Source organism: Cygnus atratus, chromosome 15, assembly GCF_013377495.2.
Source record: "Cygnus atratus isolate AKBS03 ecotype Queensland, Australia chromosome 15, CAtr_DNAZoo_HiC_assembly, whole genome shotgun sequence".
NCBI lineage: Eukaryota > Metazoa > Chordata > Aves > Anseriformes > Anatidae > Cygnus > Cygnus atratus.
Window position 1 is genome coordinate 5,406,462 of NC_066376.1, and position 27,859 is coordinate 5,434,320.

Here is a 27,859-nt window from a genome sequence, read left to right on the forward strand (position 1 = left end):
AAGTTGCAGAGAATTTGGGGAAATCACAGTAGGCATCAATACATAAACAACAAGACTTACATACACATCATATACATATACATCAATACATAAACAACAAGGTTTACACTGTTCGTAAACCATTTGCATTACTACTGAAATACTTCACTTTCTAACAGTTCCATCAGACCTCCAGGGCATTAAGAACTGTAACTTTTGATACCTAAAAGAAATACCTGGTGAGGTTCAAAATTCTGTTGCATTTTACTTTACAGATGGTAACGGTAACAGGAAAGAAGTGAACTTTGGTATAGGAAGAGCTGCCTTAGATAATTGGGCAATATAGCTAATTTAATTCTTGTATGAGAGTTATTAAACATGAAGCAAGAAATACAACAGACAAGACACAAGAATGACAAAAGTGGTGCTCATTAGTGGAAATGTTAATTCTCTGTATTATCTACAGTAGGCTGGCAATTAAACGTGGGATTAGAGTACCAAGGCACGTTAGTTAGAAATGAAGCTCTGACAGAACAGGCATGGAACCAACAGGTTGGGAGGGGAAGGAAGATAACCAGCCAGGGCAGGAAGCCTCCATCTATCAAAAGTGTATTTGGTCATTTCCAAATTGATTTAGCAAGACGACAGCAAGCCTCCTTAACTTTTGACAGATTGTCTGCTAGCACCTTATATGAGACTAGCAAGCCCAAGACAGATGAGTAGTGTGACGTTCAGCTGAGCAGCAGCATGAACACAGCAGTGGTTTTTTAGTAAGGCAATTTTAGGCAAATACACAGTTCTTAAATCAGACTGAAAAACATGAATCTGGTTATAAAGAAACAGCAAAAAAGTTGATCTAGAATGAAATGATATAGTAACAGAAGACTGGAAGGAGGATTCTTCAGGTCATGAAGTCCAGTCCTTTGGTAACTGAGACAATTGCAGCATGTAGATTAGTTCATAAATTTATCAAGCTTGTCTTGACAGTGCTTAGCTTGTTTGTCCCATTGCTGTCACTGAAAGACTGCTCTGATAGCTAGAAATCTTCTAATTCCAGCTGAAAATATATGTGCAGTTAATATCCTTTCTTTTTTGTGTGTGTGTTAATTTTCTCCTTAAACTCCAGTGACTGTTCTTCCTCCCTCATCTTTATGCTGTGACATATTTATAGAGAACAATTGTTCTCTCCCAGCATTTGCCTAGGTTAAACAAATCAAGCTCTTCCAGCGTTCTCTTAGAACAGGCTCCTCAGGCTCCTCACGAATCCTGCAGCTTTCTTTAAATCTCTTCCCATTTTCCTTTGTTTCCTTTGACGATCAGTAACCAGAGTGGTCACATCACTCCAGGTGATTTTTCAGCGGTAGCTTGTACAGGAGCATCTGCTACAGGAACATCTAGTACAGGTGGGAACCTGCCTGTGCTGGATATAGCTCACCTCTTCCATCGTGGAACCCCATTTGTCATTTCCACGACCACACAGCACTAGTTGTTCCTGTTTGTCCTGTGATCGATTCATCCACCCAGCTCGTTGTCCTTCTCTCTGGTTTCAGACTGATGAAGACTCAGTTTATAGGAGAGGTTCTTGCTGTTGGTTGCTGTTTGGGAGACTTTCCCTGTTATGTTTCAGTTCTGCTGCTGTCCCGTCAGTCCTTCCCTAGCTTGTTCCTTCAGACATCTTTATGCTCATCTGTGATAAAGCTGCCGAGCTTTGTGTTATCAGTAATTGTTGGCATTCATATTTTTGGACCGAGATGTTCAGCAAATGTTGTTAGTTTTAAATATGTTTTCACGATCGATGTCTGAGTCCTCTTTCTGTCTGCCAGGTAGCTTTATTTCAGCAGAGCCATTTGTTACTTCTTTGTTCTGTATATACTTCACAGTGTTAGTATTCACATTTTTCATTTTCTGTTGTGGTCCTTTTAGTTTAGAAACATGATTTGTTGGAAAGAGTAGAGTGAGTGTGCAAGTCATTGCTGTCCCATTTCAACTCTTCTGCCTGTGCTTTTACTGAAGAGCTTTGGCTTTGCAGGTGAGCAAACCCTGGCACAGAGAGGTAGGAGTACTCAGAGCATCTCTTCTCTCCTTTTCCTAGATGAGAGCTCACTGTCAGTGCTTGTTGTAAACAGGCACATTAAAATTAGTCCTTGCTGTTCCCCACGGTGTAGGAATATAGTGAGCTCTGAGGAGCAGAAACAGGATTTCTTGTCCTCAGTATTAGGAAATGATGAACGGCCTCGGTTAGTTACGCTGCATCTGCTGCACGTTCCACCTTGGAAAATTCGTGTTTGGAACAAAGCTGTGGCCATGTCAGAAACATCGGCTGCATGTGACTGCGGGCAAAGCAGGGAGAGTTGTGAATGCGTCGGGGTCTTGGCAGATGAATGCCAACCAACTGTTTACAGACCAGAGAGAGGGTCGGTACAGCACGTTAGACTTTCACACATTGATGTCTAATTGTGATTTTAATTAGGTTAGAAGAGACTTAGTCAATTCTTGTGGTTTATCTCTGTTTTAAGAATCTAGCCAGGCACATAGGATCAAGTAGTACATCCCCTTCAAATTAAAAACAAATAAACTGTCTGTTTAAAAGTCCTGTTGCACAAATGAACCTGCTGTTGGATCCATTAACATTAAAGTTTTATGGAACCCGGCAGCACCGTTTGGTTTCAACAGGACAATTTTCGTTTTCTCATGGAAGATGGTAACAGCTGACACAGGTTAAAACACTTCCACACGGCAGTGGAAGAAACGTAGCTGCCTGAAGTGTAGCGGTGCCGTACTGCTGCTCCTTCCCTGGGCTCCCCGTGGGAAAGGAGCTGCTGGACTGGGGGAAAATAGCCTGACCCGAACCTGGATGGCGATTCTGGCTCCTCTGAGCCAGACAGTGATCTGATTCTGATGGGACAAAATAATTCATCTCCATCTTGCTTGTGGCAAGGTGGGGAACTGGTTTCCTCCTGCTCTCCCAGTCCTGGGAAGTTGTACCTGCATCAGAACAGGGCCAGCCTGAGCGATCTGAGCTGAGAGATGCAGCTCTGGAGGCACAATTTATCCTCAGCAGGAGAGAGGATGTGCAGATCTCTAGCTACTGGATTTAGGGAAGCACTGAGGGCATGTTCAGTGGACGTGCCTGCAGATCAAAGATTGCTGGATGCTTTTCTTCTTGCCCAGGACTGGCTTTGTATGTACAAAGAGCGAGCTAAAGGTTTAAAAAAAATTGTTTCAAGCCTGTTTCAGTCCTTGCACTGACAGCCTAATCAGCTTGCTCCATTATTTGTTTTGCTTTCTGTTTGAGTGCCATTAGAAGAGCTCGCTCCCAGTGTTTTTTGCCTTTTGCTGTTAAATGCTGGAGGTAGGTAGTGCTGGTGGCAGGCTGGGGTCTCTCTGAGCTGCTCTGTCAGGGCAACAGAGTCCTCCAGCAGGAGCTGTGAAACCTAATTTATCTGCAGAGACAAGAAGATCATAGAGCACAATTCTTCCTGTGACCTCTCGGTAAATAATGAATGGCAGAGCCCTGCCTTTTTGGAATCGCTTAATTGAGGCTGACAACTCTTTGTTGTACTACAGGATCTAGCTTGTCAGGAGAATTTTAACTTATTTATGAATATTTCATTAACCTCTAAAGACTGGCTGTATAAAATCGAGCTCCTGCCAGGCCCTGTCCTGTTGATGGTGTATGCGGTGCTAATGTCACCCACGGCACATCTATTACAGCTTCCCTTCCCCTCGGAGCTGAGCTTCGGAGCTTATTGTTGGTGGCAGCAGGAACATCTTCACCAAAGGTTAAAATGCCAGGTTTCTGCTTTGGCACCAGGACTGAACATGCGGTATTTGAGAGGGAATTGACTTTTTGCTTTTTGTTCCCTGATTGCTTGCTGGCAACTAAGGGAAACCACAGGCATAGTCCCAATAGGCCAAAATGGGCAGAGTGATCTTGGCAGGCCCTATAACCTTCGCTATTTTGCCCAAGGATGGAGATTTCCCACTTTTTACACATTAAAAACCCACCACCTGTTGTGGCAGAAGGTCCACACGAAGGGTCATTGAGCTGGAAAACCAAGAGTGCTCTTCCATCTCCTTGTCGTAGTGCGTTCTCCAGGAAGGGTTTGGGGAACCAGCCTCCTTCAGGCATCCACCGTTTTCTTGAGGGCAGCTGGAGGGTTCTGTCGAGTGAGCTGCCGCTTTCCCATGGCACTGGCCGTGTCCCCATCCCTGGGGATGCACAAGCATGAAGCCCTGGTGCGCCCCGCTCACCTTTCTCTGCAGGGACGTGCTGGCAAGCCGTGCTCCCGGCTGCGGTGAGCTGCCAGGCGGGGACGGAGCCGTTCTTAAAAGTGCCTTGACGTGGGCTGGGCGCTGTTCCCTTGGAGCTGGAACAAGAGGATTACGTTCGCTTTTTCAAGTCCAGCACTCAGTGAAGGCTCCTTTGTTCTCTTACAGTATTCAGCAGAGATTGATTCTACTGTATTTAGGTTAGGGGCTGAAGGAACAAAAATGGATGTTAGGTTCCTCTTTCCTTTCCTCTTTGATCTTCTTCCCAGGTGGTCGCTTGAAATGCATAGGTTCTTCTGTGACTGCTCATTATGTGATGATTTTTCAACAAGAAAACTGATGGGGGGGAGGGAGAGGTGGGATTACAAGCTACCATTTCATGAGAATTTGTTGACTGAATGCTCCAGAAACTGCTCAAAGGTATATTTTCAGGAAACAAGCTGTATTCAGAGTTTCCATGGAGGAGGTACAACGTCTTTGCAGGCTTATTTGGTGCTTTGCCACCGAATTATCGCGGCTAGAAGACTTGCTTCTAGCAAAAGTGCCTACTTCTGTGGGAAAGAAGTGACCAGAGCCACGTTTGCCCCAAGAACAGCCAGCTTCATTGCACTGCTGCCGCGGCTGCACGCAGAGAGGTTGCAGCACGTCGAGTGCTGAGCCTTGACAGGTTCCCTATGACTTGTGCTGTGTTTTGCTCTTCTAACCAGGAGTAACGGGTAGGAGGTGTCAGCCGTTTAAGGCTAATTACTCCGGAGCTTCCTTCTCTCGGTGGACAGCAGCTGTTTTGCTGTCCCTGGTGGGAGGAGCTTTTGGTAGTAATTAGAGGAAACAGTCAGCTGCAGGCTGGGGAATGTGGTGGAGTGAGGCTGATAACAGCGGAGAGGCTCTGAGCTGAATGAACATGGAAATTAGTCGATCCTTCTTCAGAATGAGCCGTTAGAGCGATGAGACAGGGTTTTGAACGCGGAGCTGTCAAGGACGTTCCGCTGGTGCGCGGCGGCGGCGAGGTGTCGTAGCGGTGCCTGGGGAGGAGGGCTTGGGAGCTGCAGTGGGGCAGAGAGGGACAGATTGCACGTTCGTTCCTTCTTCTGGAACAGCAAGTTGAAATCTGTAATTACACTTAAATAAACTCATGGGTTTAACCCAACATCTCCACTCCCATTGCATGGTGCGTCTTTTCGCTCAGGACATTTGCTCCTCTTCCCCTCAAAGCATCTGGTTTCATTCATATTGATCTCTGAGCCAGCTTCCGTCCTCCTGAAATGTCTGCTGATGCTTATTTCCAAACATGCTACATCTCTCAGGCGTATGGTTTCGCTTTTAGGTAGCCCTGCGTGGAGCCACGAGCTGGACTCAGTGATCCTAGTGGGTCCCTTCCAGCCCCGGATATTCTGTGATTGTATTTTGCAACCAAGTACAGGAAAGAGAGAAATAGAGCATAAAGTGGGGAATGAAGCTCAAGAAGACGAAACTGTCAAAACTGTAGTAAGTTGGCACCCATGTGGTGAACATGGGTGACGTGCTGTTGACATGCAATGGATTGGTGGGTGAAGCACCTCCAATTAGACCTTGTTGCTCATCAACAATAACCCGATGAGCGCAGCACCTGCGGGGCTCTGCGGTTCTGCTGGGGCAGGGCCAAGGCAGGGTGCGGTGATGGGCAAGGGGAGGTGGGTGGGCGCAGGGTTGGCAGCTCTGGGGTGTGCTGAGAGTTAAGCAGGGGCTGGGCCCTAGGTAAAGGCAATTTGGGAAGGCTGTGGGGCATCAGAGGCTCAGCTTGCTGCGTGGGCTGTGCTGGGAAGGCTGAGGTTTGGGGGCACAATGTGATGATGCTTCCTTCACGCAGACAGCTGGGTGTGCAGCTCAGGCTCCTGACTGATGCTGATCATACGTGAGCATGGGAAGTTTGGGACCACCGTGGCGTTGGCCTTATTTTGCATAACAGAAGCTGTTCCCTGTGGCACACCATAACTGTGCAGTTACATATGGAAACCTTAGGATAACTCATTATTAACCGCGTATCTGTGCATCCGTCCTCTGCAGCTGCTACGGGCAGAGCCGTGTTCCTTTGCAGCAGGGCTCATTGTGGCTCGCTGAAGCTGCTTGGAGTTTCACCAAGTTGCGCTTGTGCAGCACAATGGAGAGGGGAGGTGTTTGAAGGAAAGCTGTGGGCTGCCTGCAGATTGGGAATCAGAGGGGAGAGAGGTGAAAGCTCGTTAGGGCTCCCTTGGGGTAGATGAATTAGTTAATGACTATGCTGTGCTTTGAAAATGCAAATGCTGTGTCAGAGCTAAGTCTGATTATAATAATCAATCTTCCTTTTGAGAGGGTGCTGGAGATGGGGGGGGGGTGGGGGAAGAGAGGGATGAGACTGGGCCTGAATTTTTAGATCCGAGCTTCTCCGCTGTCCTTAAGGAAACCTGCTGCTGCCGGAGCGCTCGCAGAACCACCAAGAGGCAAAGGTGAATTTGGGAGGAACGCTCCTTGCAGGCACTGGTGGCTCCTTGGCAGGCTCAAGTTAATTTTGTAATTTCATTGCTTATGATTGTCCTGGCTGGTACGGGAGGCGTTGGTGCCTGCTCGTGTGTGCGAGCTACCCCTGCTAATGGCAAAGATAGAAACTGCCTCATAAGCAGGATCCTCGGGGGACGGCGAGAGAGGAGGGTGGCTGCTGCAGACGTCCAGCAGTGACAGCTCCTTCTCCCTTGGCACTTTATTCGTTTGTAGCAAGCGTTCCCAGTAATTACGCCTCTTAATTTAGGAGAGCGAGTGGGAGAAAGGAATATAAATTTGTGTATTAACTTTAGAGATTGGAAATAGGGCAAGCGAACCTTCTCTCTGGGAGATTATATTTGGAAATGAAATGGAATGACATTCAGTATAAACTTGAAAAATTGCTCTCTTTTTACTGCAACAGGAGGAGAAAAAACACAATCCAGACTGTATTGGAGAGAAGCAGAAGTCAGCATATGTCCATTTCCCAGTTTGTGTGTATCTACAATAATATATATGCATGAGTACGTTTTTAAGAAACTGTTTGCTGGAAGCTTGCACCTAGCCCCGTCTCCTCAGTGATAAAAGCACGCCAGGTTTGTTACATATTGGGTCACCCACAGAGAGTGGCAGCTCTCAGCTAGCTAGCCTTTGTCTTTAAAGAGGAAAAAATACATTTATTATTTTGGTTCAACCAAGTGGGAAGTGGGTAGTTCTAAAATACTTTTTATTGAATATCTGATTTTCTTCGATTTTATTGCTTTTGTTCTACAATAGCATCAAGGATTCATTTCCCTAAGAAAACGCACCAGCTAATCCTGGGCTGCTTAGCCTGTTTCTAAATGACAAGCAATATTTTGCTTTGCAAGTGTTGTCCTATTTCTTTGAAGAAGAGTTAGGTTAAAGAAGAAAAAGGTGCATTTCATTAAGAAATCTGGTGAGGCTTCATTCTCCCCACGTGTGCTTCTCTGCAGGTGTTACAAGGGAGCAGCTCTTCAGCCTGCAGTGGGCTGGGTGCAGGGAAGAGGTGGGACTGCCTTTTCTGAGCAGAATGATCGATGGAAGTGCTCAGCGTGCCATTTTACTACCTCGTAGTATTGCTGGGCACTGAAATTAAGCTCAGTGGTGTTTATGTGTGTTGGATTTCTGTCCTGACACCGTTATTTGTAAGTTTGTGGACATCAGGAGGTCACCAAGCTTGTCATACTTGCCTGTGGGAAGAGAGGTAAACAAGATCCTTAGTCACTGCTGCAACCTTTGGAGAGACGCACAAATAGCATCACTGGAGTAACTGGCATATCGAACGCCAGGGGAACAGTAGTGTGCCTCTTTTCAAACCTCAGCATATGGGGTCACACTCAGGGTCCTGTTTCTCTGTTCTAGTCTATTTTAGCTCACGCTCTTTCCAGATCTGCTTGGTTTTCATACGCTTAAATATTTATGTATTTAAATAGCTTCTTAAATTGTGTTGAGACTTGTAGTCAAACACAACCTCTCAATTCACCTTTCCATGGTGGCTCCATGCAATTCAGTTCCTATTTATCTCTGCTTTTTAAAATCAGCTCTTTTGCTGAGGAAGGCCTTTCAAAGGACGTTGCATCAGCCCATTGTTAACTAAACCTTTAGACATTTATAATAGATTCAGCATTTCCTGCTTTTTACAGTTCCAAGACTGCTGAATGATGTGCAGACACACTTCATCAGGATAAGATTGCTGTATCAGCCCCTCACTAAAATTCACTCATTATTCAAGTAATAGCTATATGTTTCCAGCATGTGTTCTATGAAATACGTGTACATGATGTGGAAAAAAAGAACTGTCCCTTTTCTCAACATGCAAAGTTGAAGTACTTCAGACTGAGACCTTTTTGAATCTCACTACCTGAAATGAGGCACCTGAACAGAGAGCTGGTCATTATTTTGGGCAGTATGGTCCGATTTTCACAAGTCTGGAAATGCGGTTTACAAGGGTGACTGGTTTAATTTAGAAAGTTAAGTCTATAATAAATCCCATTTTGAAGATGGATGTAGAGAGTGAGTGAGCAGGATGCTTTGGAAAAGCTTGTCTTCAGGAACTGCTGGAATCAAGGGGGAGGAACAGTGGGTCTGTGGCATTGCAGAGACTCAGAGACTTGCTTAGGAGGGGACAAATAGGGGTCAAAAATGACAAATGCCAGAAATACACCAAGAAAATCTGATGTCTAAAATAAGGCTCCATTTCTTCTAGCTGTCAGGAGATGAATTTATAATTTTATATTTCTCCTGTCATTTCAAAGGTCTTTAAATAATTCGTACAGAAGAGAAAAGCAGAGAGGAACACATTTTTTACGCTGCTGTGGGTGTTCACTATGTCATTAACACTTGGAGGAGAACCACCATCTTGAAACCCTGTCCAGGCAGGTTTCAAAGTAAGGCAGAAACAAGAAGGATATTTCATTTAATTAAATACTAGATGAAAATCCACGTTATTCTTTCCTCTCCTTCTTGGATTATAAATAGCAATGAAGTATTTACTTGGGAAAAAGTGTTTGCATTTCACCTTTTGGACTGTTAGTGTATGTGGTATTCAATAGTAGTGTATTCAATATGCTAGATGTGCCCTGATCATTTTTGATTGGCAGCAATGAAGCTGAACTGAAATCCATGTTTATGAAGTGAAAGAGCAGAAAAGGTTCTGGATAAATGGGATCAATTCAGGTTGAGAGCAAGAGGCTCCAGTGTATTCTGAAAAGAGAACATTGCATAGTCAAAATGTTAAGTACCTGTTTATGTGTTTTATTCACGAGTCATGGGCTCTGGCACTACTCATTATTCTGCCCTTTCCAGTGTCATAAAAACCTTGGATGACTAAAATAAAAAAATAAAATAAAAAAAAAAATGTTGGGGAAAGCTTGGCTTCTTTTCAGGTTGCTAATATATTCTGAATAGTGGGGCTATCGCTGTGGGGCTGATCATGGAAGATGTTAACCCTGAGGCTCCTGCAAGAGTTGTAGGTCCCGCTAGTGCAGTTTTCAGAATAAGAGATGCGATGTGGTATTAGGGGACAACGTGTCCTCCCTCTGCTCTCCATGCTGGTTAAAAAAGCCAGATCAACATAAAAGGGAGCTGGAGGATCGGAGCCCGACCTAGGTCGTTTGGTACTGAATGGGGGAATAGAACACCTAGCGGTAATTTAAGCAGCCTCTTTCCCTACTGGGTAATGGATTCTACTGGCTTAATGTATTCAAAATAATAAAAGTTTAGCTCAGCCAGTTACGTAAAACTGTTGATTAAAAACTGGAAGAGTTTAGACAGGGATGTTGAGTTAGTCCAAAAAGTGGAAAAGTGGAAAATGCCCACTGAAGGCAGTAGCTGGTAAACAAGTGAGACTGGGACTAGAAATTAATTGAGCAAAAGGGATGTGTTGGGAATTAGGCAGAATAAATAAGAAACTGTTCCATTCTGTATCTTTTCTTGAGGCCATTCTTTGCCAGTGATACCAAGAGGACAAGTGAACAGAGAGGGACAAACTTTGCCACCGCAGTGAGTGATTTCATGTTCATTGCCTGGTCCTAAGAGCTATCCTGGGAGGCTGTGTCATAGGGGTGGTCTTGGTAACATCCCCAACATCCCCACGCCTCTTAGATTTGCACAAAGTGCTGAAAATCATGTAGAGTATGGGTTTGTACTTCTCTGGTACTGCCTGCCTGTTGCTTATTTTCCTTGGTCAGTTCTGCTGCCTTTTTCCTTTGCTTTCTGTCTTGACCACATCACGGGCAGCCCTGGGAATGTCCTGCTGGAGGAGGTGGCAGCGGCTCACACAGCACCAGGCTGGGGCAAGTGTGTCGGGTCTGCCCAGAGACTGGTGGGAATATGCCCTGCTGGGGTTGTCCCGTAGGTGAAACTGCAAGCAAGAAGTGGGTTTTATCAATGGATTCCTTTTTTTTTTTCTTTTTTTTGCTTTTTTTTGCTGTTTTCTTTGTTCTTATTCTGTGAGGACCTTTTTGCTTGCACTGGGCTGCCTTCAGAAAAGCAGAATTGGATCCCAACAATAAGGTGCTCCAGCTTATCTTAACTAACTTTCTTTTTGCCCTGAAAAAGACACAAATAACATTTTTAATATCCTCTGTGAGATTGGCAGGCAGGGATGTTTTCATTGCTGAAACCCTAATAATTAAAAAAAGCAAGCAACATTATTTTCAATGAAATATTTAATACCTTAACTGTTTTACTTTCTTTATTTTTCATAGAAGGTTAACGAGATTTTAATGGCAATAATTTGCTATGGCATGACGTTGTGCCTTGGCCTGAACTTGAAACTCTCCAGTAGTTTTAATCACAGTTCAGGGAAGCAGGTTTGTGTCAATGCTGAACCACCCCAGCTGGTTTGTTCCATGAAGTTCACACCGTGCCCTCCTCTCTCTTCTCACCTCAGGGACATCAGATTTACAGTCCAGGTAGTTTTGGCACATGAAAATTGGGAAGACACAGAAATGTCTTAAAATGTCATTACAGACCCTGTGCCCTTCCCTCCTCATTCTCCTGAACTTCTTGTTCTTAGAAACCCAGCAGAATCTCATCATGCCACTACTGGCACTAATTTGTCACTGCTGTATCTCAAGCAAGACGTGCTCTGATGCTTTTCACTGCAGTGCTCACATCAGCATGCGTGTATTCGCTCTCCCATCTCCTTTTCCCATTACACACTCCGTTTTTCCCTTTCTATGAGACCCCAGATCGCAGCAGCACATTACAGGCCCCGTCCCCTCCGTTCCGTGTTCTCTCCGAGGAAGGCAGCAGTGATTTATCTGCTTGCGTTGCAGCGCAGGTGGTGGTTGGACTCAAGGCTGAGCCCGCTTAGCCTGTGATAAATAACATATTTACCAGCCTCTCCATCCTCAAATGCCGTCCACACGCAGTCAGGAAAGCAGCACAGAACTCAAATAGCAAACACATTCAGCCTTCAGCAGACGTGGGAACCAAGAGATGTGATGAGTGCTTTCCTGCTAGAAGTAGGTTGGAATTGAAGCATGCTCCTCATCCCAGTACCTTTTATTCACAGTTCTGGAATTATCTGGAGCGCTTGCGTTATCCCCAGCCGTCTGTGATGGGCTGAGCTGGGAGAGATAAGCTCAGTAATCAGAAAATTGAGAGAAGCATTTCTGGCTGTGATAATCTTATCAGGCAGCTAATATACATTAACATTTGTATAGCCTGATGATGCAGGTGGGCCTTTGCTTATTTTTTTCTTCCTCGATGCCTTTTGACAAGCAGAGGGAGAATGTAGGGCTTTGGGGTGCCAGAGAGAAATTTGGCTAAAACCTTTTCTCTGCCCTCCCTCTTCTCTGTCGCTATGCTGTCAGGAAGAGGAGGAGAATAATGCAACCCTCCCTTTTCTGTCCTTTCCTGCTAACAATGCTGCCATGTTCTGTCTGTCTTTTCTGGTAAACATGGAAGGGCAAAAAGACAGTATGTCAAAATCTCAGTTCTGGCACAGCACCATGACTGCATGTGTCAATATGCTTCTCTTCCTTGGCAAATGGGAATTTCTGCCAGCTTGCTGCCTTTGCACAAAGTTTGCCTTTCCGATGTGATTTTTCTCAACCAATCAGTGTTGAAAGGAATGGTATATTGATGGATTATTTCTCTGATACTGAGCTGTCTGTGGTCATAAGTTTTGCATCTGTAATTAGGGCTGGATTGTCCATAGATTTATTAGAGGAATTAGTCATCAGCTGCAAGAGGCAGATGACAAGGAAGTCCAAAATCTGAAGGATGAGCGAGAAAGAGGTATAAGCTGGGAGAAGGTGCTGGAATAGAAGTTCCATATATGCGAAGTAATTTCTCTGCTTATAATTCATAATAAATTGCTTTCTGAGAGGTTTAGAAACAAGTGACATATGCCGTTTATTCATCTGTGCATTGTCTTGATAGCTGAATTAGGGGTGCAGATTTCCATAAGTCAGGGGACCCGAGAATGGTTGAGTCTGGGTAAGAAGTTCTCATGTCTGTTGAGTTTTGGAGTATTTTCTTGTGAGTTCCTTCCAAAACAAGGCCAGAGGCAGAAGGTATTACTGTTTATCGTTTCTGTGTTCCACCAGATCTACCTGAACAGCTTGAGCTAGAAATGTATATTGGAAAGTGTTGGAAATATTCCCCAGTGTTTTCGATTCAGTGTGTGTGTGTCAGAGTCGTCCTGGACAGGACAGCGTAATACTGTGGTTCATTTTTTTATGGGAGGAATTGATGCTAAATGAGGTTGAACCGTCAATACTTAATCTCAGGTACCAGAGAACTCCTAATACCACACAAATAATTCTCTACATCTAATTATCCATGAGAGATGGGTTGGGGAAATCTCCAAAGAAGAAACAGAAGCTTTGCTTAGAACACAAACAACTTTTTGTGCCTCATCTGCTTTGGAGAAAATGTTGGGGAAGGCAAAAGGGAGCGCAGAGGGAAGCAGGATTAACTGAGGTTTTGGCATTCATCCCATGAAGCTGTGCTACACACCAGTATCCTGAGAGGGGTCTGACCTGTGCAAGGTGTCCTGATTCCTTCCTCCAGCAAAGGAATGCTGTTCTCATGTCTCTGGTCCTCTTCATTAGTATTGGAGGAACTCATGTCTTTTCTCTTCTGCAGCTGGAGGTGGAGATGAAGGTCCTGAAGTCTCAAGAGTGCGCAGCTGAGCAAAGTACTTCCATCACCAAGGAGGAGATTGACTCACTCAGGTAGGCAAGGCTAGGAAGATTTTACTATTTTCAGTGGAACTAATGAGAAGTTCTAGCTGTTCTCCCTGTCTGCTATGGATATTGCCATCTTACGGTGGAGCACCAGATACAGGATGTCATCATGCTACAGTACCTGAAGAAGTGTATGCATATAGACTGCCTGTACACGCAGGCTGCCTGCTATTCAGGGACCAGCAAGGTAACATTGATCAGAACATGTTTTCCTTGTATTTCTGAAGTAGTATTTCTTTTCCTAAGCGCACTTTTTACTTTCCGAATAGCTTTTATGGATGTAAGAAATCCGTGAAGCATTAACAGAAAGCCTCAGCCCCTGATCTTTCCTGCATTTAGATACTTTATTGGCTTTTTTTATCTTTTAGGAGGGTGCAGACTGTTTTCTTTTAATCTATTTGGGGTCTCTTGCACTCAAGTAATTCATGAGACTGGTTCCTGCATCACTATTCCCCCTGTTGAGTTCCTTCACTGTGGAAACAGCATTGCTGTTTGTTTATTTTGACTGAATCTGGACTGTAAATATAGGAACTGTTGTCGTGTCTGTGAAGAGTTTTAGAATCGAGCTTTTGTAATACTGATGTGCATGTAGCACTGGAGATAAAAAGAGGGACATTTCCCCTAGTGCATTGCTGCAGATGGCAGAGGGGTACCTGTTGTGATTCAGTGAAAGAGAAGTTACAAAACGGCGTTCCAGCAGAGGATACGTGAGCATTTACAAAAGCTACGGTGGAGCTAGACAACCTTTCCATGTATTTATTAAAGCATTTACAGCTTCCATTCCAAAGCAGGTGACACAGTAAATACTGAGCACGGAAAAGTTCATCTGTTTCTGAATGTTTAATAAAGTTCCTTTTATTTAAGCTGAGCAAATCAGATCTTGACAGGCTGAGTTTTTTATTCTTGGCTGATGTAAGACTTTGGCTGGAGTTTCTCTTCTTAATTCTTTTATATTTTCAGCTCCATCACTATAAAGTGTTACTGCCTCTTAGGACTGAAAGCGAGATTTTTGCAGCAAGTGGAATCTTGCAGAAAGCAGAAATTACTGGCCTGTGTGTTATGACTTTGCTCTTGTGCCTTGCCTCTGGAGCTTGTTTTACGTCTTTGAAAGCCCGGTTCCATAGCAGAGGGAAGGTGTTTGAAAATAACACATGTTCAGCTAAGCTATTCCAATAAGTTTTAGGGCTATAAACCTAATCATAGGGACTCACCCCTGGAGTATAGTTCCCTCAGGGTGGTGTAATAGTTGTGAAGACCCAAGGCATACATCTCCCTTTTTTTATTCTATTGCGTGTTTGAGCTCTGGTAGAGGATAGTATGCTATGGCTTCCCTTTTTTGGGGGGAGGTTAGACCTGGCTCCATCTGCTTTTGCTTGTTGTGGATGTTTGATCTGAGCTCACGCAGGCTTTTCCTTTGCTGAGGTGCAGCAGACCCTCTGAAACCTGCTGTTTATACTGCTGCAGGAGTATTCAGCACCTCCTCAGCACCACTAAACCCGTCACTCCTGATTAATATTATGCCTCTCTATCAGTAAAGCCAGCATCCTGTTTGATGTCTTCTGGGAGCTGAGGGTTTTCAGAATATTTCTGCAGCTGCTCCTTGGTCTGTCCCTCCCCGGGCTGGTATGGGCTGCAGCACCCTTTCATGCAGGGAGACGTTCAGTGTCTATTTTCACCTCCGAGACACGTCATTCAGTGTTTATCTTCACTGAACAGCATTTGCCATCTATTACTGAGTAGCTTCAGGGACAGAGCGTGCAGGGGGAAACAGCTGGGTTGCCACAAAGTCTGGGACCACTGCATATTGCAGGAGGCTCTTGGCAGTGGGGGTAGAGATGTCTGGCTTTGTCCTGAGTTAAAATCTATTTCCCAGGCAAGGGCAAGAGGAACTGACAAGTACCTGCTTGTTACAGACTTGTGGTGTTAGGTTCTGCTTATGGTAGCCCTAAAGCCCTCTAGATAATGTTTCTCTCTGTCTTTTTGGTTTTAAAAGAATTTCTTTGATACTAATCTCATCTCTCTCCTCCTTTCATGAAATTGTGTCAAAGCCTCCACACAAAGTATGACAGAAACGCAGGCCTGTTCCTCATAAAGCTGTTAATGGTGTGGAGCTGCACTCCAGTCCTGAGCCGCACACTGAAGGCTATTTAATCAAAGAGGCTGAGCTTCTGGAATCGTTTCACACTGATATTTTGTCTTTCCCATTTCAGTACTGCATGCCTCAGGGGCTGTGGGTGCACAGAAACCGCAGTCCCCGGATCTAATTCCAGGCTGTTTTTTTCTGTTGCTTTTTACTGAACCACTTTTAGTTGTTACGGTAGACTGGCTGATTTAAATACTTGTCCCAAGCCTTGATGCTAGTCATTTAGCTACAAAGCTGCTCTAAAAAGCGTGCATTTGTTTGTTTTTAATCACCCTTGTCAGTGCTCAGCTCTTGGTTTCTAGCAGTAAATGACTGAAAAAGTGTTCTCTTTTAGCTGGAGCTGTCTTTGCTCAGAGGCTAGTAAGCCAGCGCTTGCTCATTTTTCCATGTGTTGGCTACTCTTGCTGCTTCAGGTCTCTTTTCAAACTCTCAAACACTCCATCCAGTAGCACGCATGCTTCTCTGCAGTCAGAATCAAGTCTGAATAAAGCGTTTTTTTTATGGTTCTAGACTTCAGCAGTCAAAGGGTATGGTTCAGCCTCATTTTGTGCTTTCTGGCATTTTCTGTGCACTGGACATGAACCTGGGCCAAGCTCACTCTTCACAGAAGAGGCTCCTAGTCAAAGCAACGGGTGGTAACTCAGGGGGATAACTCTCCCCCTGTGTTTGGTGTTCAGGAATAATTCTCTGCGGTCCATGGCAGAACCCTCCACGTGTCACGGCTGGATGCACCCTCTCCATGCAGCAGGACTGGGTAGCTGTGATGAAAGAACAGGAGGAGTTTTGGAAGAGAAGAGCGATCAGTATGCAGAGGATTGGATCTGCTGTGCTTGCCCTCCTGCTGTGTCATCACAGGCCTCAAGTGTTTACTGGATTTTACATAGCTGCTAAGGAGGAGCTAGCAACACGAGCTCCATCCTTCCTCCTTCCAGCTACAGACTGCAGCCAGAAATTAATTCTGGCAGAAAACAGGGGGAAGAAGAGTATAAACTTTACAATTTGGAAAGTGGGGAAAGAAATTCCGCAGAATATGATGGAGCTATTTTCATTTCTGCAGTTTGTGGTCTTTGAAATCCCATTAACCTAAGTACGGTGCGTCTGGTCTGAGCCCAAGCACTCCAGTTAGCTGCTGTCATGAAGGAATGTGAAAAATAGAGGAAATCCAGTAGAAGCCAGCAAGAGAAGTCTGCTGAACAGGAATGGACTGTGAGCCTCCAGGCATTTCCATATACACCCTGTGGTTAGGAGCTAACTTCTGAAAACAAAAGCAGGAGACATATAAAGTGAAAAAAATCCATATTAATCCTTTGAATCTGTATTCATCTCCTGCGAGTGAATGAGAGCCTTTAAAAATATACTTTTGTCTCATTTTTCTTTAGTATGGAAAGTAAATTTTCAGCAAGAGACTTGAAAGAGTTCATCAGTTTTTCCTCCTCCTCTTGAGAACAAAGCGCTCTTTCGTCAGACCTTTTATATCTTTAAATGTGAAACTCTCTCCCAGCACCATCGTTTCTGAAGAGACAATAAAGGCCGGTGCTAGTGTCATTTCTCACACTTCTTGCAGCTCCCTCTGAAATCACATTTGTTTATATTCTGCAGATGTTATGAAAAGAAAAAGTGGTCAAACTCTTGAGTTCATGTACTGTGGGATATAGCGAAGCAGAGAGCATTTAAGCTTTAACACCTTTTAGAGGGAAGGTGATAGCTGTGCAGAAACTAATATTTCAGAACCTATAAATAAAAGAAATCTATTAGAAAAAAAAGAAACTTCACTGAAGACTTAAGTGGCAACAGCTGAAGGACCTTTTCAGCTGGAACAAATCTGAACTTTTTCTCTCTGCTGTCAAACTACAACCCCAGTAAATCCTAAATGTTTTCTGTGGATTTAGTGACTGGGTAGAGTTACAGTAATTCAAAAGAAATTCATGTCCTTGCCAATGCCTATTAGTCACACTTGCTGGAATTCTGTCTGCTCTGCTCCTAACACCATCTCAATGCCATCTGGATCCCTTAATAGCGTCTTCCCAACACATACATTTTCTGCTCCATTCAGTAGTTTCTTGTTCAGCAGTAGCATTTCCACATGGCCATGTCCTCTTCACAGATGGGGCCTCTGCGAGACATGTCCTCGTTGGCGATACCCATGCTATTCTACAGGCAGTCGGGTACCACATCTGCAGACATTAAAAACAAAGAGAGAAGCTAGAGAAGTGATGGTGGCCAGTTGGCACTGTTCAATACCTGGATTGAAAGGGACTTTTGGAAGTGCCTAGATGCTAATGAAAAATCATAAAGATTATCTCCTTTTTATTTTCTGCTTCTTCCTTCTGAAAAGCAAGCAGCCTGGCATTTGCTGTCCAGCAGCTATTGCTTACCACTGAAACACTTCTTAGACAGACTGAACACACATGGTGTGATGTCTCCTGATCCTCACAAACGTCATTTCAGTAGACCTGAAGCTGCAGCTTTGTGTTTTTTTGTGTGTGTTCCATCTTCTAACGTGTGACAGTGAAGCATGCAGCGGAGGCAACATAAAGCTCAATTTTGGGAAGTGGGAAAATCTGCAAGTCTGAGTAAATGACAGTTTATCTTTGTTCTTGCGCTAAACATGATCTTGCAAAAGGCTGCAGAGATGGCTGTCTTTGGAGCCTTTACCCCTGGGTTAAGTTGTCCACATCTCATGCAGGAAAAGTCTCCCAGAAATGCGAAGAGTTCTTTTTCACAGTTTAAATATTTTCATGTTTTCAAACCCCTGTATGGAGAATAAGTCGGTAAATTTTCCAGAAATTGATCTGAATAATTTTCCCTGTATCGTTAAAGTTGAGAACGGTGACAGTATTTTAGAAAGTAACTGATGTTCCTTCTTTATGCCACAAGGCTGCTTTTAAAATGAGTACACGCATTCATTCTGGGCCAGCCGTTAAGTTGATAGATGGCTATGCTGTACCCAGATGTTGCTGTACTCTGTTTTTTGTTGTTCTCACGTGAACGTGTCGTTGATTGTTCTCCTTACCAGAAAGTAACTCCCCTATGTAACAAGTTGAGGCATGCAAATTGATGATAAAATAGCATCACATATCTTGCTGCAGATGTCCCTGGACAGAGAGCGTGCAAGGTGCATGCAGACTAAGGCTGCCTATATAGATGCTGGAGCATCATTCAGAAGCAGTATGCAGTTGGCCCTGTACCTGAATTTACTTAAATGAAAAACTCAAGTGTGAAGCAAGTAAATATTTTTCAATATTTGACTTCTGTATCTTAAACACCAGCTGCAAATGCTTTGCTGTGTTTATATATAGATAGGATTTCCCTTGCTTCTCTTTCTTTGCCACTGGGGAGTGTTCCCGAGGGCTGTAAAGCAAAGATAGAATAGCACAAACTGTTTCCTAATGGCTCTTAATGCTATCCCACTGGAGATCCAGGACACTTAACGGCGTTAAAAATAGGTTAGAAGAGGGCTAAGCAGTGAAAGCACAAGTGAGTCCTAAAAAGCTCCCTGGTACAAAGAGGTTACAGCAGTGTTCCTGGACCTCTGCGCAGAGGAAGCAGCAAGCTTTCTCTCTGAACGAGTGGTGTGGAGGCAGTGTGGGGGTCCTCCTGTCTGAGGCAGCCTCGTCTGCCGACCCCGAGGCCACCGGCCATGAAGTACGTGCTCTGGGGATGGCTGCTGCAGGCTGCCAGTGCCCCACGCTCCAAAACTGGTGGTGCCTGGGTGAGAAGCGGAGGGCAGGAACAAAATTAAATCTTAAAATTGCATAAAAATGTAATGACTTTAGCCTCCCCTCGTTACGGCCTGCTTGTCCCTCAGCTCTTTTCGAAGTGTTTTCTGGTGACCACTGTGAATGATTTCAGAGAGCACTTTGGAGGCCTGAGCTCAAACATCTGTCCAGAGAAGTTTTGTAGGCGATAACAGCAACATTGCAGCTTATCTGGGAGCCTAAATGGGCAGAAATTTGTTCTAAATTAAAATCCAGCTTGTCAAGTATGGAGAAAGGACCGATTAGACTCCTGTGTCTGGCTCTGACCTTTCAGGAGCTGTTGTGCTCATCTTCCTCAGAAAAAAGCGTTGCTGTTCTCGTGGCCTGCTTTGCAAGCCATTTAGAAACACGCCATTAAAAGCATTAATTCCATTTTGAATTTCCATTTTTTCTGACCTTTTCAGTCTCCTGCTTCTTCAGCATCCTCCATCCCTGCAAACTTTGTGTCTCTTTTGGAAATTATTGATGATCTTTTTTAATGGCCTAGACAATGCTAAAAGCCACTCGTCTGAGAAGCTTCCAAAAGGGAAAAAAGATGTTACTTAATAATATCTAAACGTTACCAGCAGGGGTCAGGCTTACAAATAATTTAAGTAATTCAAGCTGCATATTTATAAAGGAGACATTTCTGTGCTGAACATGTTGTAGATCAGCCAGCTTCTGTGGAAAAGTTTGTAGCTTTTCCCTCACTTGCCTGGTTAATAGGAGAGACGACTTCTCACTTGTACCTGAAATTTCTGTTGTATAATTCCTGGATATTGGCAGATGGGCATGTTGTTTATTGTCACAGTGCAAGGATTTTCAGCTTAATTTAGATCATTTAAAAGTGTGTGTTATCAAGCAAGATAATTAATTTTTAAAAACTATTCTGGTAAAGAATCCTCCAAAAACTGGATGCAAAGATCGATGTTAATATGTATTAGTTGTGCAGTTAATCGCAAGAAGTTAAAACGAGAAAGGTGAGGCTCTCAAAGCAGTGTTAAGGTTTTTGTACTCTGTACTTAAATGCAAGCAAAAATGTTATATTGAACTTTTTATAATAATTTCTCCTGCGTAACAAGTTTGATAGAGTTCTCTGAAGGATTCAACAATCATTTGGCTAAAGCTGATATGGTTGATGTAATATGTTTGACCTTTCAAAAAGCTTTGAGCCAAAGGTCTCAAAGAGACATTACTCTGTTGGAATAAAAAAGAAGGTTCTTTGTTGGATTATTAAGAATATAAAATCACAGAGGGCATCCCAGTTTACAGTCTGTATTGATGGCCAGTAGTGGATGCCCATGCAAATTGGGCGAAGCTACTGGGGGTACTTTGTCAGAAGGCTCTCCTAGATTTTACTGTATTTCCTCCAGAATTTCCTGGACCAGAGATTACATCTTTCTGTTTTGTGAAGCTTGGTACATTTTTCTTCCATTAATTTATATCATGCAAATTTACAAGATGGAAAATCAAGGAATACATTTTCATTTTTCACAATATAGGGGGTTTTCCACTAGGTCTTAGAATGGTTTTTATTGGGAATTTGTCCAACACAAAAAGAAGTTTGTGAGTAGTGATAGAGTTTGAGGTAATGTGAAAATATACAGGTTATCAGGCTGTTAGTATTTCAGGAGAATCTTATGATGCTACTAGATAGAATAAGAGAGAAAGTTGTAGATAAAAAAAAAAATATATAAAACCCACAGATGTATGAAAAACGTCTTTACTTTTACTTGTACAATAGTGGGCTCTAAAAGGGCTGTTATCACTCTAGAAAGAGATCTTAACATTATTGTGAACATTTCTCTAAACATATCAAGGAAGTGCTCAGTGGTTAAAAAGACAAATGGAATACTAGGAATTATTAGAAAACAAGTTGAGACCAAAACAGCCTCATACTACTGAATACATCTGAGTGCTGTTTGTAATTCTAGCTCTTCCCATAGCAAAAAGTTTATATAAAACTTGAAGGACAATAAAGATGAACAGAAATATGGAAAGCCTTTGATGTGAGGAAAGACTAAATTGAAATTCTTCAGGAAATAATACAGGGAGGCTTTTAGAGTTGCACAGAGAGGGGAGCATGGTACAATTATTCACAGTTCTTCATTGCAGAACTAACAGGCGCTCAGTGAAATAATCACATGTGAAGTATAAAACAAAATGAACTAATTTTTCATACAGCACATAATTAAATTGTGGAACTTACTGCCAAGGAGCATTGTGAAGGCCAAAAGTATAAATCAGATCAAAAAGAGATTTGACACCTTCATGGAGATTTTAGCTGTTGGTGGTTATTGAACATGATGGTCTAGACTCTGTCTCTCTTCTCAGGAAGTATCTAAGTTAAATTTGCTTTATATTCAAGTTGTGTATTTTAACTATGTATTTTTGAAATTATATTTTAATCATACAAAGTTAGTTCACGCAAATAGCTAAAAGGTACACCTCAGTAGTATAGCTTTGTGGCATTGAATACAGGAGTCATCTGCCACTGTCTGTGATTTCAGTTTTTACTTGATCATTTGTAGAGAGACTGGGCAAAGACAGAGTGTTTATTATCTTTCCTTTCCTCTCTAGGCTGAAAATTGAGGAGCTAGAAGCTGAACGCAGCAAGCTGGAAGAGGAGAACAGATCTCTGGAAATGAAACTGGAGAAGCTAACTCTGCAGGTAGGAAACTTGGACGTCCAAAAAGAGTGGCTGGAGAGCCTGATACAGTCCATACAGTTCTAACAGATTTGCCAAATTGAACCTTACAACACACACGTTCATTTCCCTCGGTCTGGGCAAGGTGCTTTAGGAAGCCTGTGCAAAATGCACCAATACACCTTTATCTTTGTGTTATTGAAGTGTTTGGATGTTGCATTCAATCTCACACATCGAGTTTTTTCAATATGCTTTTCTAGAACCACCAGTTTGTGGCCTTATTAGACAGTAGTTTTCCAGTCCTGGAAGCATCAGTGCTGTTGGGAAGATGACAACATGGCAGTGTCACCAGAGCACAGACAGTGAGAGGCAAGAGGCGTGGAGTCAGGAGGATGAAGGGGTGTGCTTGTTTTGCTGTGCTACTGCAGGTGTTTTACCATTTGTTGAGGTAGCTGCCATCCTGTATGGCAAAAGGTCTTCAGTTTTTCACTCTGGCAAGATCAGTGAAGTCTCACCCTCCCTGAAGGAAGGCAAGGGAGCCCACAGCAGTCAAGTGGACTGTGTTCAGCCTGCTCTGATGGTGGTAACAACTTTCCTGTGCAGAGGAGGAGCATGGAAGTTTCTTCAAGCTTTCATAGCATTTCCTGTCTGAAAGGTGCTGGAGCAAACAAGAACCTGTGCACATTTGTTTAATCACAGCCCATCCTGCTATGAACAGCGTTATCTCTCCCTGCTGTTCTCTCTGATATGCTGAACAGCTCTGCATTGTAGCATTTCATTCTCTTAATTTTCCTTTCTTTCTCTCTTTTTCCCCCCATTTTTGTGTAAATTGGTTCGTGGTAAAAAAACAAAACAAAACACTGTAGTTTTGAAATTACCCAGATTTCTGTCAGACCATTGATTTTATCCTGACACCTATTAGAGGTGGATCATTTTTTTTTTTTTTATTACCAATTCCTAGAGACAGGGGAAGTGACAGCTTTGATAAAGCAAGGAGCTAAGAGCTGCTGAGCCACGTTTAGTGTGAAACCTGTCACCTGGCTCACCTTTAATTGGGTTTCAGTCATCAGGAGATGAAAGCTTTGGGCTGGTGTTTGGATGCTCAGGTCTCCAAAATACACAGCAGCAGCTTTGGTTTCAGAGCAGGTTACAACTCACTCAAGTCGTATTTAGTCTGTAGTCGTTGTCTTACGATGACTGCTGGCTTGCCAGGGGGGCCTGACCAGAGGAATTCCCTATTTTCTTCATGATGCTGAGACATGCTCTGTGCTGCTCTCGAGATGCCAGAGCACCAAGTGTTGTAAGGCTCGCATTCAAAGAGGAAAGATCCAAAGGCTGTAGCGTAGTCTTGCTAATTTTCTGCCTTGTGGTCATCAGCATCAGCTACCATTTGGACAGCTGAGCTTCTGCAGTATAAAAAAGTAACGTGGTGATAGGCTGGGAACAAGATGCTCTTCTCCTCCCTTGTTTCCTACTTGTATCTTAGAGGTGGCTGCCAAAAGCAACTTCTCCAAAGGAGGAGGAGTAGAGAGGAGAACATAAATATAAGGAATATGTAAGTTGAATGCTAAAATGTCAGTATTGATCAGTGTGTGCCCACCTGAATGGTCAAGATTTTGGAACTCCTCAGAGGACAAAACATCAGCTTGCCTGGTTTTTATTCACTTAGCATATAAAATACCTTGACAGGCCAAGCTTGGAGTGACTTTTTTTTATACACGCTGGAAAACAGTTCCTTAGAGTGGGAACCCACTAAGTTAAGGATAAGCTTAGTAATTCACCTCTTTTATCAATGCTGAGAAAATACACTAAGGATATTATTATACGCTGAGATAAGGTCACTAAAACATTGCTAGTTTGATGTTATTTATTCCTCTCTCTGAAAGAAATCACTGGGAAATGATGGGTTAAATTAACTTGCCTTTATCACAAAGGGAAAAAAAAGGCAAGACAAACTTCAGTAAAATTTTCTTGTGATTTCTGTGTATGAAGAAAAAGATGATTGAAATTACAAACATGGGAAAGCATGGCATCAAATCAAAGTGTAAGAGAACGTAGAGGGTGATATTAAATAAGGTAGGAAGAGGCCAATTTCTGACAAGTCTTTATCTGCAGTTCCTTTTTTAAAATAAAACCTAACTTTCTGGAACTGTGTCTACTGAATGAAAGATGCATGGGGAGTCTGTATTGAAGTTGGGAATTTGGAAGAGGCAGGATTTAGAATTAGGGCTTCGACTGCTTGACACAGGACTGGACTGAAAACTGAATTCACAAAGCCGTGTGCGGTGAACGAAATTGAAGGGCATACAGCTAATGTTTCCTAATAAAAACCATCGAGGTTTGACTGCACTGATGTGTGAAAAGGAATACGGTTTCAAAAATGTTTGCCGCCTCTCATGTCCTCTTGTAGCTCAGTACTGGCACGTGGCTTTTGCTCATCTCAGCTTTGGCTGCTGATAGCAGTAGGCACTTTGGTGTAAGATAGGCGCGTGATTCAGACTCCCCGAGCTCAGTATTAGCAAATAAAGAAACAGAGCTACCGATAGCTATCTGCAGCAGCATATATAACATCTGACATCTCTTTGTACTCCTTGCTTGTGTGGGGGCAGCTTGAATTATGGCTGAAGGCGCTTTCCACCTCCACACACCCTCTCTTCCGAAACCCCTTGGCTCTTGACACCTAGCTGTAGGCTGCATTGATTTTCCTTCACTGGTATAAAGACTTTAGCATGGATATTACTCACTGGTCAGGTCTTTACTGCTAATAAAAACCTCAGATTACAAAAACACGAGAAATGTTTGGACTGTATGGAAATGACACCCTGCTGAGATGTCTCCCCCATCACCCGGGACATTATCTTAAGAATAACATCTGAACTGCGGCTCAGCAAAGGGATTCAAATAATATGTGAAAAGAGAGGGTTTAACCAGACAATTTTATCCCTTCCTCCTCACTGTCTTTCTTTTGATGAAGTAAAAAAGACTGAGTCTTTAATCTGGGAAAGAAAACGTGCTGTTACTGCTTGGTCTACGGTGGGCAGGCTTGCTGAGATTTCCGTGAAAAGTTTGGTTTGTTAGTTGTCTGAAATGATTTGGGCCATCTTCCCGACTTGGTGGTGCAGCTTGGCCAGGAGCAAAAGAGACTGATCAAATCAGTGCTTTTTGGATAAAGTGGAAGGAAAGACTTGTGAAGAGTGTTCCATTAGCATTTCTTACTGCTAGGAGCCTCGTGTTTACAGGCAACCAAGCGGATGTGAAGTGTTCCTTATGCAAATACTACTCTCCTGCTTTTCCTGCTCTCTACTCTTTGAGCTGAAGGAGAAGAGATTCTTCAACTTCGGCTGCTTCAAGGAAGATTGATTAAAATCAGCTGCAGTTTCACTTAATTGGAACCATATGCTTGGCGAAGGAGCAGGACTAGTTAGAAGTCCTCATAATTAGTTCACAGCTGGTTGGTGAGAAAAATGAAATTCCAGTTTGAGTTTGATAAGTGGATCTGTATAGATAAAAGTCAGGGAGATGCTTTTTTTACACTGAGATATGTTTGGGCTTGGAAATCGTCACTAGTCCCATAACCAAGCTAGCATCCTCATCCTTTTGTGCGTATACGTGTATATTTGTGAGGCCAAATAGATAGAACCGTTATTTTCTTGCTAATTTTGGTGTAAAAGGAATCACCTGTGGATGCTGGCAGTGAAAGCAATCTGAGCAGGGTCCCAGGAAGCTTGAAGAAAGGACCCTGGAGACTTGCTGAGACCCTTGGTTTGGCTGTGTGAAAGGCTCAGGGTTTGGCATGGGCTCTGAGCTGATCAACTTGTGAGTGTGATGCCCATAAACGTAGTAATAACTAGTTGTCTTTAGCCTTTCTGCCGGTCACTAATGTAACAGCAACATAAAAATGCGACGTTATTCATACGTATTGAAATAATTGGTTTTGTCCGTTATCTCAGGGCTTGAAGGGAGTTGACTGGTTAGCTGCAAGTAGGAGTTCCTGTCTGAAAACCACCTTACACAGCAGGAGGGGAACATGGTTTTTACACAGTGTTTTTTAATATAGAAGCAGAATGAAATAGGAGTGTGTTTGAATGACACGCAGCAGCGTAATTTTAGGCTGCTTTTTCTACCCTGAGCACTACAGCACTGTAAGTTAGCCTGAGCGCTGTGCTGGCTCCGCTAGCTGAGCTCGCCCGTCCAGCTGGGTGTTTCTGCACAAAGTTCGGTTTTGGATGTGGTGTCAGGATGGATGAGGGTGCTCCGCTCTGTGACCTCGAGTTCTCCCAAGTACGTTTCAGCTAAAACTGCTTGCGAAAATGAGATCTCTAAGGTTTGGTCTACTTCAGGTCTATGTGGTATGGGGGACACCCATCAGAAAACGTTCCCCAGCCAGAAGCTGGTATTTAGGCTAAATTTAGTTGTTGGAACTACAACCAAGGGACTGAGCTCCAGTGTCCACAAAGGAACTGCCTGAGAAAAACTTACTCCACAAGAGGTACTGTGGGAGTATTTTTTCCATGCTGATATGACTTTATTCAGAGGTGTTCATTAATCCATGTGCAGTAGTTGCTTTCTAAATGTCAAACTTTACTATTGTTATCGACCATTTTACAATTTAAGATATTAATCTGGTTAAATTCAATCTTAGTTTCTTCCAGGTTTTAAATTGATTATTTTTACACAAATTAAAGCATAAACCACTTGTCGACTTCACTGCTAGTTGTGTTGTAGCTGTAATAATTTAAAGATAAGAAAAAGGTGAGTTTTGCGGGCACTATTTTTTTTTGGGTAGGAATATCTGATATAATTGCCGAAGTTAGATACAAATAGAGTGGGTGTCTGCAGGCTCTGTCCTATTTGTCTGCTTTAGGTTATTTTAATTGGACCCATTGTGTTTGTTCCACCCATGCAAGAGGCTCTGCAAGGACAGCGGGCGGCTGCCACCTGCTTTATTTCATTTTCTTCCAGGAGTCAAACGCCCATGGACGATGAATATGCTGGGACATCCAGAGTAACCTCGTGCCTCTATTTTGAGGGAGCAGCAAAAGGGTGCTGGGAGCTGTGCTCCAAGCAGATTGTTCTGTGTTATTCCCTGTGGTGGACAAGGGAGTGTTTCCCATCTTTAAGCATTAATGACTCATTTTATACTTAGGACTTTGGCGGCCAGGCGGTAACTGGCTTGGAGTTAAGAGCCCAAGGCAAAGTTGAGGTCATTTAACAGTCTAACTGTTCATTATGTGACCAGTGAAGAATGATGAATGAATCATTTACACTGTTATAAAACTTAAAGGGACATTGTCAACCTTTCAAGGTTTCCTAATTGACCTCTCAAATGCTCATGGAGCTTCTTCATGGATCATCTTGGTGCTTTCCCTTTCTGGGTTAGCCTCTGAGGCACAGCTTGCTCTCACTCAAAAGCTCAGATGGTCAAGCTCAACCCTTTAAAAAAAAAAAAGAAGGAAGAAGAAGAAGAAAGAAAGAAAAGTAAAGAAAAAAAGAATTTCCTTAAATGGATTTGGGCCAACCACTTTTGTATCTCTTCAGTCAGGTGTAGCTTTTGGTAAGGCATAGGAACAGATTTGTGTGTGCTTCCAGAGGGATTTAATTACAGGATAGAATACCTGAGAATATACAGCGGGAAACACAGTAAAAACAAGATCAGCTAAGCAGAAGAGTGCAGGTTCGGGTCTGCAAAAGAAGGTCATGGTACAAATGTACTGCCCCACTCCGCCAGTATGTTGGGTTTCATGGGAGCATCTGGAAGTGGCAGGGGTGCAAAGCAATCTGTGATCCTTTCCACAGACTCCTGCTGGATTTTTTCAAAAATAAACTTCTCTTTTACAGTCAGAGATTATCTTCTGAATTTAACAGG

At 43.2% G+C, this 27,859-nt stretch overlaps 1 protein-coding gene across 1 annotated transcript in view; it reads left to right on the forward strand.

Moving 5' to 3' along the window:
• MAD1L1 (mitotic arrest deficient 1 like 1) overlaps positions 1-27,859 on the forward strand; it is a 355,426-nt gene that overhangs the window by 175,834 nt on the left and 151,733 nt on the right. The window contains exons 14-15 of the mRNA XM_035549239.2: positions 13,366-13,454; positions 21,927-22,017. Coding sequence (XP_035405132.1) covers positions 13,366-13,454; positions 21,927-22,017 — 180 coding nt within the window. The remainder of the gene's footprint in view (positions 1-13,365; positions 13,455-21,926; positions 22,018-27,859) is intronic.